Source organism: Scyliorhinus torazame, chromosome 7, assembly GCF_047496885.1.
Source record: "Scyliorhinus torazame isolate Kashiwa2021f chromosome 7, sScyTor2.1, whole genome shotgun sequence".
Lineage (NCBI taxonomy): Eukaryota > Metazoa > Chordata > Chondrichthyes > Carcharhiniformes > Scyliorhinidae > Scyliorhinus > Scyliorhinus torazame.
This window is the reverse complement of record NC_092713.1, coordinates 232,877,240-232,894,247: the sequence shown is the minus strand read 5'-3', so window position 1 is coordinate 232,894,247 and position 17,008 is coordinate 232,877,240. Positions and strand designations below refer to the sequence as shown.

General features: G+C 45.0%; 1 protein-coding gene across 8 annotated transcripts in view; it reads left to right on the top strand.

Moving 5' to 3' along the window:
- The window catches only part of LOC140427454 (probable E3 ubiquitin-protein ligase MID2), a 211,044-nt gene that overhangs the window by 83,153 nt on the left and 110,883 nt on the right, over window positions 1-17,008 (top strand). For all 8 annotated transcript variants that reach the window (XM_072512978.1, XM_072512975.1, XM_072512974.1 and 5 more), the window contains 2 exons: window positions 1,525-1,661; window positions 11,967-12,045. In XM_072512978.1, the coding sequence (XP_072369079.1) occupies window positions 1,525-1,661; window positions 11,967-12,045 (216 nt within the window). The remainder of the gene's footprint in view (window positions 1-1,524; window positions 1,662-11,966; window positions 12,046-17,008) is intronic.

Genomic DNA, 17,008 nt, shown 5'->3' with positions numbered 1-17,008 from the left:
GAAGCTAAAGAGCAGAAACAGTGAAAACCTACTGTTTTTTTTTACTTACCTGTCCATTACACTTGCTGCCTCAGGCAAAAGTGCAGAAATCAGTAGCTGTTACTTCATAGAAAGGCCAAACTCATCATAAGGCTTTAAACCCCTTGATATCCGTTGATCTGTGAGGCTTTTATTCACTTTCAAAGAGAAACAGCTTTTAGTAGGCTCTAATCAACAGGGTAATAGGTTCCACACAGCCAAATGTTTGGATTGTTCATTTTCACTGTTTATCTCCCTTCACGCGCGATTCTCCACCTCACCAGGATCTTTGCTACTGACAGTAGGCGGCAGAGAATCCGCCCCAACATTTCAAGTAGATGACCCTCTATCAGAACTGGGAAAAGTTAGAAATGTGATAGGTATTAATTAACTGAAATGGGGAGGTTGGTAAAAGAACAAAAGGGAAAGACTGTGGAGGTGGCAGAGATGGTGGAAGAATCTCTGCTGTCTAATTGTTTCCTTTCAATTATTTGCACATTTTAGTCTTAATCCTATTAATTTGTCTTGTTTTTGTTTTCAGACAACAGCTGTTTATTATACTGCCTTTCTCACCTCCTCCGGATACATGTTTTGTTATTTGTTCGATCACCACTCTTTTTTTGGCTCTGCACCGACTCTTATGTATTTTTATGTCCCCCATCTTCTGCCCTATTATAGACTTTCCATTTTGTTCTTATTCCACCCTCTGCCCCTTTCACTCATTTAAAACCTATGAAATTTCTAACTTTTCTTGGTTTTGACGAAGGGTTTTTCAGAGGTTTCAGGCCGCGCTGTGGCAGGTTCCTCTACGATGGATGCAGCGAGTCACCCAAACGTCTTTGGACTTTGGTGGGACTGGCAGACGCCGCCGGAGGTTGGGACCGAAAAGTCCCACCCCTCGCCCAAGCTGAAATGGTAACTGTTTCTCTCTCCACAAATGCTGCCTAACTCACTATTTCCAGTATTTTCTGTTTCTATTTATCAAATAATCAAGTTGATTCAGTAATGAATCTAAATTTCATGAATGCATAGAAGAACAAACATGACTGACTAGATTTGAATCTATGTGCCAAATTCTAAACATTTTGTTTTGCAGCCAATCCACAAGTTCTGTAGTTAAACGATCTTTTACTAAATGAGATTTATAATGTTCATTTTCTAGATGGCATATTTAACCATTCCCACACCCTTTCTCCATGTGGATAAAGAGAAGGGATGGAACAATCGGGCATCATTTTTGTCACAGTAACATTATGTATAATTAATACAAAGAGGTATTTCAACATAATCTGTATTAAGTAGGTGATCTAGTGAATAAATATGAAAACAATATCACTTTCTTTTTGGAATTTATATAAAAATTAAATCAAATCGCATCTTGTTTAAAAAAAATTTGAAATTTGCTTGACGATATTGTACACAGCAAAACAGAATGCACTTTGGAGATTGAGGGAAAAATTATGCTAATTGCAAATATTGGTTCTAATTGCTGCAAAACAATTTCAGGATTTCTAGCAACAATACTGAAGTAGAAAAACTGAAGGTGTCCTGGAAGAAACTCGATGAGACCACAATATCAACCATCAAACAAGAGACAAAGAGAATCTTTGAGATGTTAAACACGATAATTTTTGACCACCCTGGTAAGTAGTTGGCTTTGGTTAGTTGAAGTTTGTCAAGGTGAGCCACATCCTAGAAGTATTTGGGAGTAGTTTGTGTGTAAGTGTGAAATGAAAGTATATTTTAATAAATATAATTTATGACCTCATACAGATGTAACGAATTTGAATAGCGCAGATGTACAAGGAGGGAAGGTTATCTTATAAAATTATCACAAAGGATTTAGTATAGAATGATTAAAAAATATGAAATAAAGAGAACTCAAAAAAAAAAAGTGATGTACGAAGGAACCAAAAAAGCTGCAATGCAGATACATTAATTGATATTCAACAAGCAATAACGAATCAAAATGTAAAACAGAATAGATGCGTATCGTGAAAATCAATCCAGGGACAATGTGTTTTAATGCATTTAAATCATAGAGAAATAGGTGCGTTACAAAAGTCAATTTAGAGAGTGAGGGAAAGGTAAACGTTTGTTGATGAATCAATCAATAGGCATGTTAGAATAGTGAGGAATGACATTTCTATAGCTGATAAGGCATTTCAGTCATCTGAAAAATAATATAGGTGGGGGAAAATAACAGAAATAATTTATTGGTTTTAAAATAGTGGAGTTGATGCTTTAGAAGATGGCAAATTGAAGGGCACTTTTGTGGAAGATGAAAACGAAAAAGGCAGGAAGAAATTCTAGGTGGCAGGATATCCAGATTGTCTAATAAAAGACAAGTGATTATTGTGTGGGAGTTGCAGGTAGATAGATATGTGAAATGTGTTTTTATTTTTTTATTTGTAGAATAAGACCAATCCTGTGTTTTATGTAGGCTTAAATAATACTTAAGGAGGTGGAAAAAGGCGTATGATAAAGATCCTGTATTTGTGCGTAATGTGGCTCTTAAGATAGGCAGAAAGAATTCAACAGTCTTAAAGAGGAAAGGCAAGAGCAGAACAACGAGGTTTGCAATGGTATCAAATTTAAACACAAACAAAACACAAGTACCTTGTAATAAAAAGCAAATTGCCTCAGGAAAAGTAATTATTATGAGAAAAATACAACCTGTGAATCGATTATTTGATCAGAGGCATCTTTAATATTAAAAGCGAAAGGAAGGACAAGCGAAGTATTTATTGTTCAAAATAATTGATTTTACTCAAAACAGTTTCCAGGGGTAAAATTTTCCTGCCCCCCGCCCCCACTTCCCTAGACAGGTTTTGAGGCTGGGGGACATGAAATTACATGGATAGGATTCCCTTCAGGATCTGCCCACCCTGACCCAGGCATAATTTCACGGTGGAGCGGGCAGGACCTCAGGCGGGAAGCCTGCCCTTTTCCCTATTAAGTGTGGCCATTTTGTCTTGGTCATTATTTTTATTATTTTAATTGCCACAGAAACTGACAATTGCAGGGAGAAATTTAGGTAGTGCTGGGAACTGCAGCAAAATGGGTGTTCGGCCTGGAAATGTCAGCCCAAAGCTTTCCGAAAAATAGATTTGGGTCTAGACTGCACAAAACCGGTAAGCTACAGATGTCAGTCACACATCGGGTGCAGCTCACAGTTGGAGCCTTGAGAAATTCATCCAGCTGCAATGCTGAGTAAGCCCATAGACAAACCTTTGATTCAGGGTTTGGGTGTAGCTGAATGGGAGGGAGGCAAGCCTGAGCTGGTAACGGCAGGCAATTCTTTCCCGGGACCAGGTAGCATACTCCTCTGCCTTCACAGAAATAAAAATATAACAGATTTAACCTACCTTTCCTCTGAATAGCCTCAGAATGTTTCATTCAAACATAGCTATTTAGGTACCACAGACCTGGAAAAGCACAATCAACCATGACTGTGGTGGGTCATATCTCAAACAGCGACGAATCAGAGTACAGAAGGGAGATAGATCATTTGGTTGCATGGTGTTCCGAAAACAACCTCTCTCTAAATGGTGGAAAGATCAAGGAACTGATCATCGACTTCAGGAAGCGTAGCACGACTACCCCCCACCCCCACCCCCCCCCCCCCCCACACACACACACACACAGCCATCTGCATCAATGGCTCCGAAGTGGAGGTAGTCAATAGCTTTAAGTTCCTGGGGGTTACTATCGCTAACAGTTTGGCCTGGTCCACTCACGTTGAGGCCACAGTCAAGAAAGCCCAACAATGTCTCTACTTCCTATGGAAGCTAAAGAAACTCAGCATGTCTGCATAGACTCACAAACTGCTACAGATGTGTGAAAGAGAGCATTCCTATCCGGCTGCATCACAGCTTGGTATAGCAGCTGCTCTGCCCAAGATCGCAAAAACTGCAGAGTGTGGTGAATTCAGCCCAACACATCACACAAGTTTGCCACCCTCCTTTTGATTTTGTCTGCACATCCTGCTGCCTCAGGAAGGCAGACAGCATTGTCAGAGACCCCTCAAGAGGCTTTGCCCTCTTCCAGACCCTTCCATCAGGCAGAAGACACAGAAGTCTGAAGACCTGCACATCCAGACATAGGAACAGCTTCTTCCCCACGGCTACTAAACTCCTCAACGACTCTCCCTTGGACTGATCTGTTCCCAGTAAGAACACTATTCAAGACACCCTATGCTGCTCTTGCTCATGTATTGCTTGTTTGGCCCTTGTCCTGCACTGCAACCAATCACTATTTGTTGATGTACCATTGGTCAATGTGCTCTGTTGATTATTCTTTTTGTCTACTATGCACGTATTGTGTACGTTCCCTCGGCCGCAGAAAAATACTTTTCACTGTACTTCGGAACGTGACAATAAATATCAATCAATCAGAGTGGAGCAGGGGTGGCAGAGATTTCCCCAAATGTTGAAGAATTTTGAGTTGGACTAAGAACCGGATTTGCATATTCAATGTGCCTAACACCTGCCTTAGGTGCTCTGAACACAGGAATGTGTTACATTCTTTCTTTTCTTTGATGTAAACTTACTAACCATACAGAAGAAATAATGTGCAGTCTTTATTTGAAGGTAAGTCGATGCACAGACAATGTTCACATGGAGGCCATGAGCCACATGCCTGACCTTGACTACTGTTGCTTGCCGATTGCCGAATTGTTAGGAAAATAAAACTAGTTATTAGAGATTTATATTTGTCTTGGTCGGCTGGGGGCGATCCTGTTTTTTGCTCGACATGGAATTCTCTGCTGCATCAAGAACTTTGTTCCCGACGGCGGGAAATCCAGTCCAAGGTATAGTTTTAAGTGGGTTTAATTTAATGTTTCTCTGGTTGGAATAGTAAAACCTATAGTTAGCTTCACGCTGGACAAAGGTGTTTGTATGTGTGGGGGTTGGTTAACTTTCAACTGTGATTCTATTGTTCTTAGAGAGGACTACAATGTGAAGAGTAAATAAATGGCAGAAGCATGTGGGAGGTGCTTAGCAACTGGGACCTTGTAAGGTAGAAAATCTTTAAAACTTTAATTTAGCTAATTTTATTGCAGTTAGGGATTGGTAGTGAGAGAGAAGGCAGCCCTCACAGCTCTGCTAGAAGCAATTTTTTATAAGACTAGAGAGAGAACCTCTCACTCAGCTTTGCTGGAAGGAAGCCCATACCATGAAGTAATAGTTGAAAAAACAAGTGGGAAGATGTGAAAAACTGCTAGATAAGGGAACTAGAGAAATGAAGAGAAATTACCAAGAAGTCTGAGGTTAAAGGTACTGGAACAGAGCACAGTAAAGACAGCTAGAATTGAGAAGAAGGCTGAGATGCCAGAAAGATATCTGAAGTGATTTTCAGGTTTGTGAGATTTTACTACAGCCTGTCGAACGTGAGTTTAAATGTTTCTGGAAAGCGGTGGCTGGATCTTGGAGTTTATGTAAAAGCTGTTAAGACAAAGAAATCCTAAAGAGGCTGGTGTAAAATCCCGTCATGTATTCGCTGTTAAAAGTGGAATGGAAGCTTTGTTTAAAAGTGTCATTTGGAAAACATGGTCTGGATTTTGAAATGCAAACCACTATGGGAAAACATTATTATGAGAGAAGATTTTAAAGCATGTTTTTGGGAGTGGCGTTTGGAAACTCACATGACAGTCAATAGGGGGGATACTGAGGAGAAATCCACAGTCCTCCTTTCTAACATCTTGGGGCTTGTGCCAAAGTTGGGAGAAATGGCTCGCAGACTAGTTAAGCTACAGCTTGATATATTCACAGAATCATACCTTACAGACAATGTCCTAGACACCACTATCACCATTCCTGGGTATGTCCTGTCTCACCGGCAGGACTGATCCAGCAGAGGTGGCGGCACAGTGTTATACAGTTTGGAGGGAGTTGGCCTGGGAGTCCTCAGCATCAACTCTGGACCCCATGAAGTCTCATGGCTTCAGGTTAAACATGGGCAAGGAAACCTCCTGCTAATTACCACGTACCACCCACCATCAGCTGATGAATCAGTTCTCCTCCATGTTGAACACCACTTGGAGGAAGCACCGAGGGTGGCAAGGATGTAGAATATGCTCAGGGTGGGGGGCTTCAATCACCAAAAGTGGCTTGGTAGTACCACCACAGAACATGCTGGCCAGGCCCTAAAGAACATAGCAGTTATAAATCGGAGTGTAATGGAATACTCTCCACTTGCCTGGATGAGTGCAGCTCCAACAACCCTCTAGAAATTTGACACCATCCAGGACAAAGCAGTGCTCCCCTTCCACAAATATTAAAATCCTCCATCACCGACTAAAAGTGGCAGCCATGTGTACCATCTACAAGATGCACTGCAGTAACTCTTCAAGGTTTCTTAGACAGCACCTTCCAAACCCTCAACCACTAGCATCTAGCAGGACGAGCAGCAGATACCTGAAAACCCCATCACCTGGAGGTGATCCTCCAAGTCACTCACCACCCTGACTTGGAAATATATCGCCGTACCTTCACTATGGCAGTTAATCAGGCTGCCCTTCTTTCTTTAGATATCGATATTATATTGCTCAGTCGCCAGGTATCAAATGATACCACCACAGGGTTCAACCGGATATCGATCAAAGAGCCAAACACCAGTTAGTTAGTTCAAGATCAAGGGTACTTTATTTACACAATCAATTAATCATGCAACATAAACACTACTAGTTAAACTACACCTATCAGCTATGACAACCTATACTTAACTTCAGGCACCCGGCTTAGGTCAGAGGAACAGTGGCCGTTGTTCGAATCTGGGTCTATCGGGTCTGTAGAAGTAGCTGCTGCTCAGCTGGGCTCATCCGTCTGGTAGCGGGCGTTGAACTTGAACTTGCTTCTGGTGGTGCTGCAATCGGAAGTAGACGTTGCCGGAGCACCAGGTCCAAGAGAGGCCGAATACCTGGTGGTCTCTCTCTTAATCCTTGGGGGTTTTGGGGCTCTTTTGGGCCGTCCTTCAGTTTGGACCCCACTAATTGGGTAATTCCTGATCACTGTATTCGATTTGAACCAATAAAGGGGCAGGTGCCTTGATGGCTGGGCGTGTCCTAAGCGGTCGTTGACCCTGTTGTTTACGCTTCATGAGTACAGGGAGTGGCGCCGAAATGTCTGAGATTGTATCGGTCGCTCAAGTATCAGTCCTTTGTCTGATGGAGATGGGCCCATCAAAATGCTAATCGGTTGGGGGTTTTGATATCGTCTGGATTCTTCGCTCACAAATATACATTCAGGCTCTGAGCCTGCCTGAACCTTGTATTGTCCACTTTTCCCGTTATGCTTTGCGACCGTCCATGTTCCTTATTGTAAGTGGCCATCCCAGATGTCTACACTGTCACTGTGGCAACATCCTGGAACTCCCTCCCTAATAGCACAAGTGTACCTACACCTCAAGGGCTGCAGCTGTTCAAGAACCAAACTCACCACCATCATCTGAAGGGTAACTAGGGATGGACAATAAATGCTGGCCTAACCAGCAATGCCCACATCTCGTAAATGATTTTTTAATAATCACTAACTTGAGTTCAAAGTGGAGTGCGTGAGGGCAGAATGGTGGCACAGTGGTTAGCATTGCTGCCTGCAGCGCTGAGGACCCGGTTTCGAATCTTGGCCCTGGGTCACTGTCCGTGTGGAATTTGCACGTTCTCCCCGTGTCTGCGTGGGTTTCACCCCCACAACCCAAAGATGTGCAAGTTAGGTGGATTGGCCATGCTAAATTGCCCCTTAATTGGAAAATATAATTGGGTACTCTAAATTTATTTATTTTTAAAAGTGGAGTGCATGTATTTGACCACAGTCATCTTGCATCCTTAAATGGGCCATTGTGTTATTGAGATCATTGTAAATTAAGATGTAGTTTGTAATCTGTATTAATCCTAAAACCTGTGTGTAATTTTTAAGGTAGAGGGAGGAGTAAATACGTTTTGCATCATAATCCAATTTTCTCATGTTTGATAAATGGTTTTTTTTGTTGTTAAAACTAATTTATAGTTTAAGATATGCTTCCTTGAAGGTGATTACATATCAGATCACAACATTCCCCCTTTTTATAACTAAATGTTAGCATTTAAAGAATCAAACTATTAACATGATAATAAAAGCAAAATAACATTGTGTCTGAATGTACTTTAACACACGGCAATAAATTAATAAGCTATATCGGTGGTTTGCTTACCAGTCCAGACTTAGTCTAAAAAGGAACACAAACAAAGCATTCATATCCAGCATTCTGAAAATACACAACAGCCTCCAACAAAACATGAGTGTGTTGGTTGTCCCAAGGATTTTCAGGGTTTCCCCAGTGTAAGTGAAAATGTAAGTGGAAAGCTTGGCTGTGGTGCTGCTCAGATTTAATATTTAAGCACCATCACAAAAACACTTGAAGTTCTGCTGCCCCACAATTGTCGCTGAAGAGCCATTGTCGACTTCCATTTTCAAGGATTTACTATTCACACTTAGAATGATTTCAATGGGGGTTGTCTTATTTACCTAGACTGCGTTCAAAAGGTACATGTCGTGATCCTCCTCAACTCCTCTCCACATTGTTCAGTGGCATTGTGGACTGCTGTTGCTGTTGTTTTTTTGCATTGGCACGCTCTGCCTTGCGTGACAATGTACTTTAATATGGCCTCTATGATTACAATGGAAACACACAAACTTGCGACAATGGCAAGTCTCTTGTGGATGGTCCCTCCCCACAATGATAACAGTCCACCTCTGCCTTGGGTTGATGTCCTGTTCTTTGCGTGGTCCTTTGACTATGGTCCTGTTTCGAGGACTGTATCTGGTTCTCTGCTGTGGCTGTCGATCCTGCCGCACACCCCATGGCCATACCAGCCCATACTTGATTGACTTCCCCTTCGGCCATGCTTTGGAGCTCAGTGGCGCCTTTGTCAGTGCACTTCAGCACCCAAGCAACCTCAATCACTTTTTCAAACGTTATGGTAGTTTCAGGATTTTCGTTTGGATGTTGAGATTACGGATTCCACAAACCAACCGGTTGCACAGCATATCACTAAGCGCGGTCCTGAACCCGCAGTGTTCAGTGAGCTGACAAAGCCTGGCTATGAAGGCTGAGATGGACTCTTCAGGGTGTCTGACAGCGGAGTTGAATTTATATTGCCGGAGGATCATCGAGGGTCTTGGGCTAAAATATTCCTTGACCAACTTGACTATCTGGTCATAATCAAACCATCGTCCCTGGATGTTCAATGGCATTATATCGCTGGATCCCCCACTATCAACATCTGACCAGAAACTGAACTGGGCTAGCCATATAAATATAGTGGCTACAAGAACAGGTCAGAGGCTAGGAATCCTGCGATGAATAACTCATCTCCTGATCCTCCCGTAGGAGCGTTTTCAGAGGCTAAGTATTGAGCTGGCTTTTATGTGGGGATCTCCCCTCTTAATTATGGCTCAGCTGGCACAAAGACTCTCAGAGACAGCAACTCTGGTTAAGACGGCTTTACTGTCCAAGCTTGGTCAACGTATGAGGGAGAGTGATTTGGATAGGTGCCAAAACCAACTCTGCTTTACATTGTTTTAGGTTCAACAGTTATACAATTTCCAAAAATCAGTAGCCCTGCCTCAGTTGGATTTAGTCCAATCCTTGTAGCTATAGATTATACCTTGACCAATAAATTTTACTTTAGGCAGCCTTATAACTCAGTGGTCAACTCATGATGTAATCATTTCCTGTCCACTGGCCATCTGTTGATTTTCAAGGCCCCCTCCTTCACTGTCCTTTGCTCTGCCTTACTCACATTTTCTCTTATCATAGTGTGGTTCCTAGCTGTAAAAAATATCTGCCTGAGTATGGGATGTCTCTGGTTGCTGATAAGAACTGCTTCCTCTGGATGTGTTTCTGCTGACCACATTATTTCTGTATGATTCTGACTTTCTTAGGAATGTGGTCAAGTTAGTTAGCTTAAATCCCATCATATATTGTGACCACCATTATTAGCAAGAGTTTAAATGCTTGTTACTGTTATATTCTAAGAATACAAGTTTAATAGTTAATAATGATTACTAGATTTATTTTCTGGTTACTCTCAGTCCCCCATTAATAACTTATGTGGAGCTATTCTAGTATTATCCTAGCTATCTGGTATTGAGGAGTCTCATCTCAAGACCCACTCCCCCCTTCACTCCCAAAGCCTGTCCACCATCTACAAGGCACAAGTTAGGAGTGTAATGGAATACTCTCCACTTATCTGGATCAATGCAACTCCAGCAACACTCAAGGAGCTCAACACCAGCCAGGACAAAGGACTCCACCTGATTGACAACATTCACTCCCTCCACCATCGATGCACAGTGGCAGTGGTGTGTATCATCCACAAGATGCACTGTGGGAACTCACCAGGGTTCCTCAGGCAGCATCTTACAAACATACATCCACGACCATCTAGAAGGACAAGGTCTGCAAATGCATGGGAACACCACCACGTGGAAGTTCTCATCCAAGCCACTCAGATCTTGACTTGGAAATATATCACCGTTCCTTCCCTGTCGCTAGGTCAAAATCCTGGAACTCCCTTCCTAACAGCACTGTGGATGTACCTGCACCACATTGACTGCAAATGGTTCAAGAAGGCAGCTCACCACCACCTTCTTGAGGGTAATAAGGGATGGCCAATAAATGTTGGCCTAGTCGGCGATGCCCACATCTCATAAATGAATTTTAAAAAGCCTGTGTCAAAGAGTAAGCAAAACAGCAAAAAAGACTTGTTTTATAACCACCTTTCAGCTGTTAGGTGCTGTCATTGGATAGATTCTTCTTCCCAGTGCAGTCTACAGTATTTAGCTTCAGATAAAATTTAGGGGAGGTAATGGTGCAGTGGTATTGTCACTGGACTGATAATCCAGAGAGCAAGAGCAAGATCTGGGGACCCAGATTCAAATCCCACCATAGCACATGGTGGAATTTGAATTCAACAAAAATCTGGAAGTGAATAAAATGTCTAATTGATGACCATGAAACCATTATCGATTACCATAAAAAACCATCTGGTTCACTAATGTGATTTAGGGAAAGAAATCTGCCACTCTTACCTGGTCTGGCCTACATGTGACTCCAGATCCACAACAATGTGGTTGACTCTCAAATGCCTTCTGAAATGTAGGGCAGTTAGGGACAGGCAATAAACGCTGGTCCAGCCAACAACTCTCACGTCCCGTAAATGAATTTTTAAATAAGTGATGAATTCTACTGCCTGTGAAGTTCTACTTAAAGTGAGACCACCTGCTGCTTAATTTAACTTTATGTTCTGCCAAATTTGAAAGGTCTGTCCGAGACCTGCTGCCTGGAGGAAGGTGCTATCCCAGAACCAAAGTACGATAAGTAGAATCCCGACAAAGCTGCAGGCTCCATACACACACTAGCCGGGATTTTCTACTCCCGTTTTTTTCAGGTGGTTTTGTCGATGGGAGTGGAAAATCATGTGGGAGGCCCAAATTGCGTAATGTAAATGTGTGACGTGATTGTCCCCATCCCCCAGCCAGTGATAGAACAGAATTCACAAATTCAAAAGTTGTGGACATCATTTCCATATCTTAACATCTCATTGTCAGGCCTCTGCGCCTGAATCATTCACCCAGAGAAAAGTCCATTCTCGTTGGTGTGAGGGCAGACCAGTGTAAAGGGCAGCCTGGTGGGCAAGTCTCTCAGAGGAGCTCAGCTGAGTGCATTGCTGAGAGGGAAGAGGGTCATGCCCGGGCATTAGCTGAGCACTTTGTTTTGTGAATTGCAACACATAATTCTTTATTACATATAAACTAGAAACATGTCTCTTATACCATGATTATTTTATTTCCATTTGGTTTGTTACTGTATATGAAGTAGCTATGTAATACCTGTAGTTTGTAATTCTTACACAGGAATAACTTAGATCATTGTTCTATATATGAATTTTTAAACATTTTTTCTAGTTCAGTCAAATGATGAAATGGTGGAAGAAAGGTATGCAGTGGAAGATGAGAATGAGGAAGAAAGTTTGCCTGAATCACTGTAAGTAGAAAAGGGAGATGTTAGTATTTCTTCAATGTAATGGTACAGAAAGCTGCTCAATTAGCCCACCACACAGTGGCAGTGTGTTAAGACAAGTTGGAATGCTGAATTTAAAGACATTCAATTCTGTAGGAGCAGGAAAGAAGCACATGTTTATTTTAATTGGTACTTTATAGTATGCACAGAGTATCGTTAATTATGCATAAAAGCTCCAGTGATTTTCCAGCTTATTTCTGCATTTACCATCAGTTTTGTGAGTGCATAATGCCTTCACACAATTGGAATCTTTGCTTATAGTTATATTTATTAAGCAAGCAATAACAAAGCGATCTGCTTTACATGTGTAAGGTAATGTTTCACCCTGGGGGAGCACTAAGGACAACCGTTGTGCTTTTTGGACCCATACATTATATGCAAGAAGGTTCAAAAAAACGATGTAGTAGTTCCCTGCATAATCAACACATTCTCTGCATTCCTGCAATATAGAAATGGCCAAAGTGTGTCATTGTGCCCTGCTCCCCCAAATTTAACATTGTTATTTATAATTTGAACTGATCTAGAATTTTAATTCAAAATATATTTTTTAAGGCATTTGTTTAAACAGTAAATACAAACAAAAAACGAGCAAGAACAAACAGGAACATCATAATAAATGACTCACAAACCAACCCGCCTGCTAATCCCCTCCTCCTGTCTTGCTGTCCCCTTTTAACCCCTTTATCGCCCCCCTATCTTGCTCCCCCTGTGACACCTCAATCCTCCTTGAAAATGTCGCTGAACAGCTTCCACCTCCAGGCAAACCCATCGTCCGAACATCTTGAGACAAACTTGATTTTCTCCAACCTTATGAACTCCGCCAGGTCGCTCACCCGCACCCCGGTTTCGGTGGGTCCTTCCACCCAAGCAAAATCTGTCACCGGGCTCTCAGGAAGGCAAAGGCCAGGGCATCGGCACTCTTGCCCCCTGGACTCCCGGGTCTTCCATTACTCCAAATATCGCCACTTCTGGACTTGGGACCACCTTCGCCCTCAACACCTCGGACATTACATCCGCGGACCCCTGCCAGAACCCCTTCAGTTTCGGATATGCCCAAAACATGTGAACATAGTTATGGGCCTCCCCGTGCACCGCCTATAACTGTCCTCTACCCCCTTGAGAAACCTACTCATCCTAGCCACCGTCATGTGCGCCCTATGAACTACCTTGAACTGGATAAGGCTGAGCCTCGCACACGATGAGGATGCATCAGGGTCTCCTACCACGACCCGACCTCCAATGCCCTCTTCCCCAGTTCTTCCTCCCATTTCCATTTGACTTCCCCTATCGGATACCTTACCCTCACCCACTACTTCCCTCAACAGCACCTTATCCTGTAATCCCAAAGGTGACATTCTGGGAAAGGACGGCACCTGCTTCCTCACAAAGTCTCGAACCTGTAAGTATCTAAACCTGTTCCCTCTGGGCAGCTCATATTCCACCACCAGGTCTTCTAAGTTTGCAAAGTTGCCCCCCACAAACAGGTCCCCAAACCGCTTGATCCCTACCTGTTGTCACCCCCGAAACCTTGCGTCTAACCCCCCCCGGAGCAAATCTGTGATTGCCGCAAAACGGTGTCTACACCGAGGCACCTTCCAACCTCAGATGCTGCCGCCATTGCCTCCATACCCTCAGGACCGCCACCTCCACTGGGCTTGTGGAGTACCTGGCTGGCAGGAATGGCAGAGGCGCCATCAACAATGCCCCTAAACCCGTTCCCCTACAAGAAGCTACTTCCACCTGCCCCCATGCCGACCCCTCCCCCGTTACCCACTTCCGAACCATAGCTACATTAGCTGTCCAGTAATAATTCATTATATTTGGCAAGGGCAGCCCGCAGATCCCCTCGCCCCGCTCCAACAACACCTTTTAACCCGCGGTGTTTTCCCTGCCCACACAAAGCCCAAAATCAAATTGTTTATTTTCTTAAAAAATGATTTGGGAACGAACATGAGGAGGTTCTGAAAGTTAAACAAGAGCCTCGGCAGCACCGTCACTTTCACTGTCTGCATCCACCCCGCCAGTGACAGTGGCAACACATTCCCCCTCTTAAAATTCCTCTTTATCTGCTCCACCAGCCGAGTCAGATTTAGCTTTTGCATCTGCGCCCGGCCATGTTGCTACCTGGGTGCCCATGTACCTGAAGCTCGCCCCCCACCACCTTGAACTCTCACAAGCTCCACTCCTGCCCTCTGGCCTCGAGCAGGAACACCTCACTCTTCCCCATATTTAGCTTGTATCCGGAAAACCGGCCAAACTCCTCCAAAATACTCATGATTCCCCCAATACCCCCCAGTAGGTCCACAATATACAGCAGCAGGTTGACCACATACAGAGAGACCCTGTGCTGAATCCCCCCACCCGCACACTCCTTCTCCAACTCCTCGATGTCCGAAGCGCCAATGCCAATGGCTCTATTGCCAAGGCAAAAAGCAACGGCGAGAGCGGGCACCCCTGCCTTGTCTCACAGTGTAGCCCAAAGTACCCCGAACTCACCGGATTCATCCACACACTCGCTACCAACGCCTTATACAACAATCCAACCCAGTCCGCAAACTTCTGCCCGAACCCAAACCGTCCTAACAATTTCCACAAATACTCCCACTCCATCCAATCAAAATCCTTGTCTGCGTCCATTGCCACTGCCACCTCTATGTCCTGTCCCTCCGGGGGCATCGTTATCACATTTAATAATCTCCTTGCATTCACCGACAATTGTCTCCCCTTTACAAACCCCGTCTGGTCTTCCTTTATCACCCCCGGCACACAGTCCTCGATATGCGAATCTTTGCATCCACATTTAATAGTGATATCGGATGGTAGGGCCCACACTGCTCCGGATCTTTACCTCTCTTCAGTATTAGGGACATGGACGCCTGTGATAACGTAGGGGGGAATTCCCCCTTTTCCCTTGCCTCATTATATGCCCTCACCGGCAGAGGTCCCAGGTTCCCCCCCCCCCCCCCCCCCCCAAACACCTTATAAAATTCCACAGGGAACTCATCCAGGCCCGGGACCTTCCCTGCCTGCATTGCCCCCATGCTCTCCATCACCTCCACCAGCCCAATGGGGCCCCCAACCCCTCCACCTGATCCTCCCCCACCTTGGGGAACTCCAACCCATCCAGGAACTGCAGCATTCCCTCGCCGCCGGCCGGGGGCTCCGATTAATAGAGCCTTCTGTAAAACTCCTCAAATACCCCATTCATCCCCACGGGGTCCAGTACCACTCTTCCCCTCCCTCCTTCACCCTTCCAATCTCCCTCACTGCCTCCTGCTTCCTAAGTTGGTGGGCCAGCATTTTATTTGTCTTCTCCCCGTACTCATACACTGCCCCTCTGGCCCTCCGCAACTACCCTACTGCCTTCCCTGTGGACACCAGCCCGAACTCCATCTGGAGCTTCTGCCTCTCCTTAAACAGTCCTGCTTCTGGGACCTCCGAATACCCCCTGTGCACCCGTAAAATCTCAATAACCCGCCTTGTCATCTCTGCTCGTTCCTTCTCTCCCTGTGTGCCCGGATCGAAATGAATCCCCCCCACTCTCCCCGCCTAACCACATCCTTGAGCGCCTCCCATAGCGTGGTGGCCAAGACCTCACCCGTGTTATTCAGTTCCACATACCCTCGGATGGCAGCCTTCACCCTCTCGCAAACTTCCTCATCCGCTAACAACTCCACATCCAGCCTCCACTGCGGGCTCTGGGCCCCCCTCGGTCCACTTGCAAATCCACCCAGTGCAGCGCACGGGCTGAAACCACGCTCGCCGAGTACCCCGAGTATACAACCCCCGCCGCAGCACCTTGTCCACCACGAAAACATCAATCTGAAAGTACACCCAGTGCACATGGCAAATGTATGAGAACATCTTCGCCTTCAGCCTCCCAAATCTCCATGGGTGCAACCCTTCATACGCTCCATGAATCCCTTCAGCTGCTTCGCCACCGCCGACACCCTCCCCAACCTCCAAACCTGGTTCAATGACCGTTTTAAAGTCCTCCCCACCCCAATAATCAACTGGTGCAAGTCCAGGTCTGGGATCTTCCCCAACACCCGCCTTCTAAACTCCACATCGTCCCAGATTGGGGCATTCATGTTAACCAAAACCACCGGCATCCCCTCCAACTTCCCACTCACAAGCACGAACCTCCGCCCCCCCAATCTGATGCAATGTTCCCCACCTCAAAAGCACCTGTTTGTTTACCAGCCCCACTACGCCCCTCGTCTTCATAGCCAACCCCGAATGAAAGACCTGCCCTACCCACCCTTTCCTTAACCTAGTCTGATCCCACATCTTCAGATGTGTGTCTTGCAAAAAAGCTATGCAACCGTTTGACTGGCCCTCTCACATTCCATGTGACCAGCCTGGTCAGGGACATCCCACCCTAATCCCCTGCTGATCAACCACATCCTTTCTCGGGCCAGCCTCCGGCCCATGTTACGCAACCCGCCAGGCTCAGCCTCGGATGCCCACCATCATCGCTCCTATTCTTGTTGCGGCACAGCCATCATATGTTTGTCAGCAGCCCCCTCCCCCCTCCCCTGAATGAAACAACCCCATTCCCCTTCTTCTGTGCTAACCACCTGCCCCCCCCCCCCCCCCCCCCCCCGCTGTCCTTCTGTTAGCTAGCCCACCCAGCTAGCCTGGCAGCCCCCGCCCAATGCTTCTGAGTCTCTACTCTCTATTGATTCCCCCCCCCCCACCCCGCCCCCGCTCGCATACCTCCGTAGAACAAACAACAAAACAAAAAGAAAGCGCACTCACCCTCGACGGTCCCCAAGCATCCCGACACCAAACCCAACAAAACATCTCACAAGAGACAATTTCTCCAACAACCAACAAACAAAACGACAGAAGAGGCAAACACAGCTCCTCCACAGTTCAGTGTCTTCCTTCTCCTGCCAGTCCATTGTGTCTCAAAAATTACATT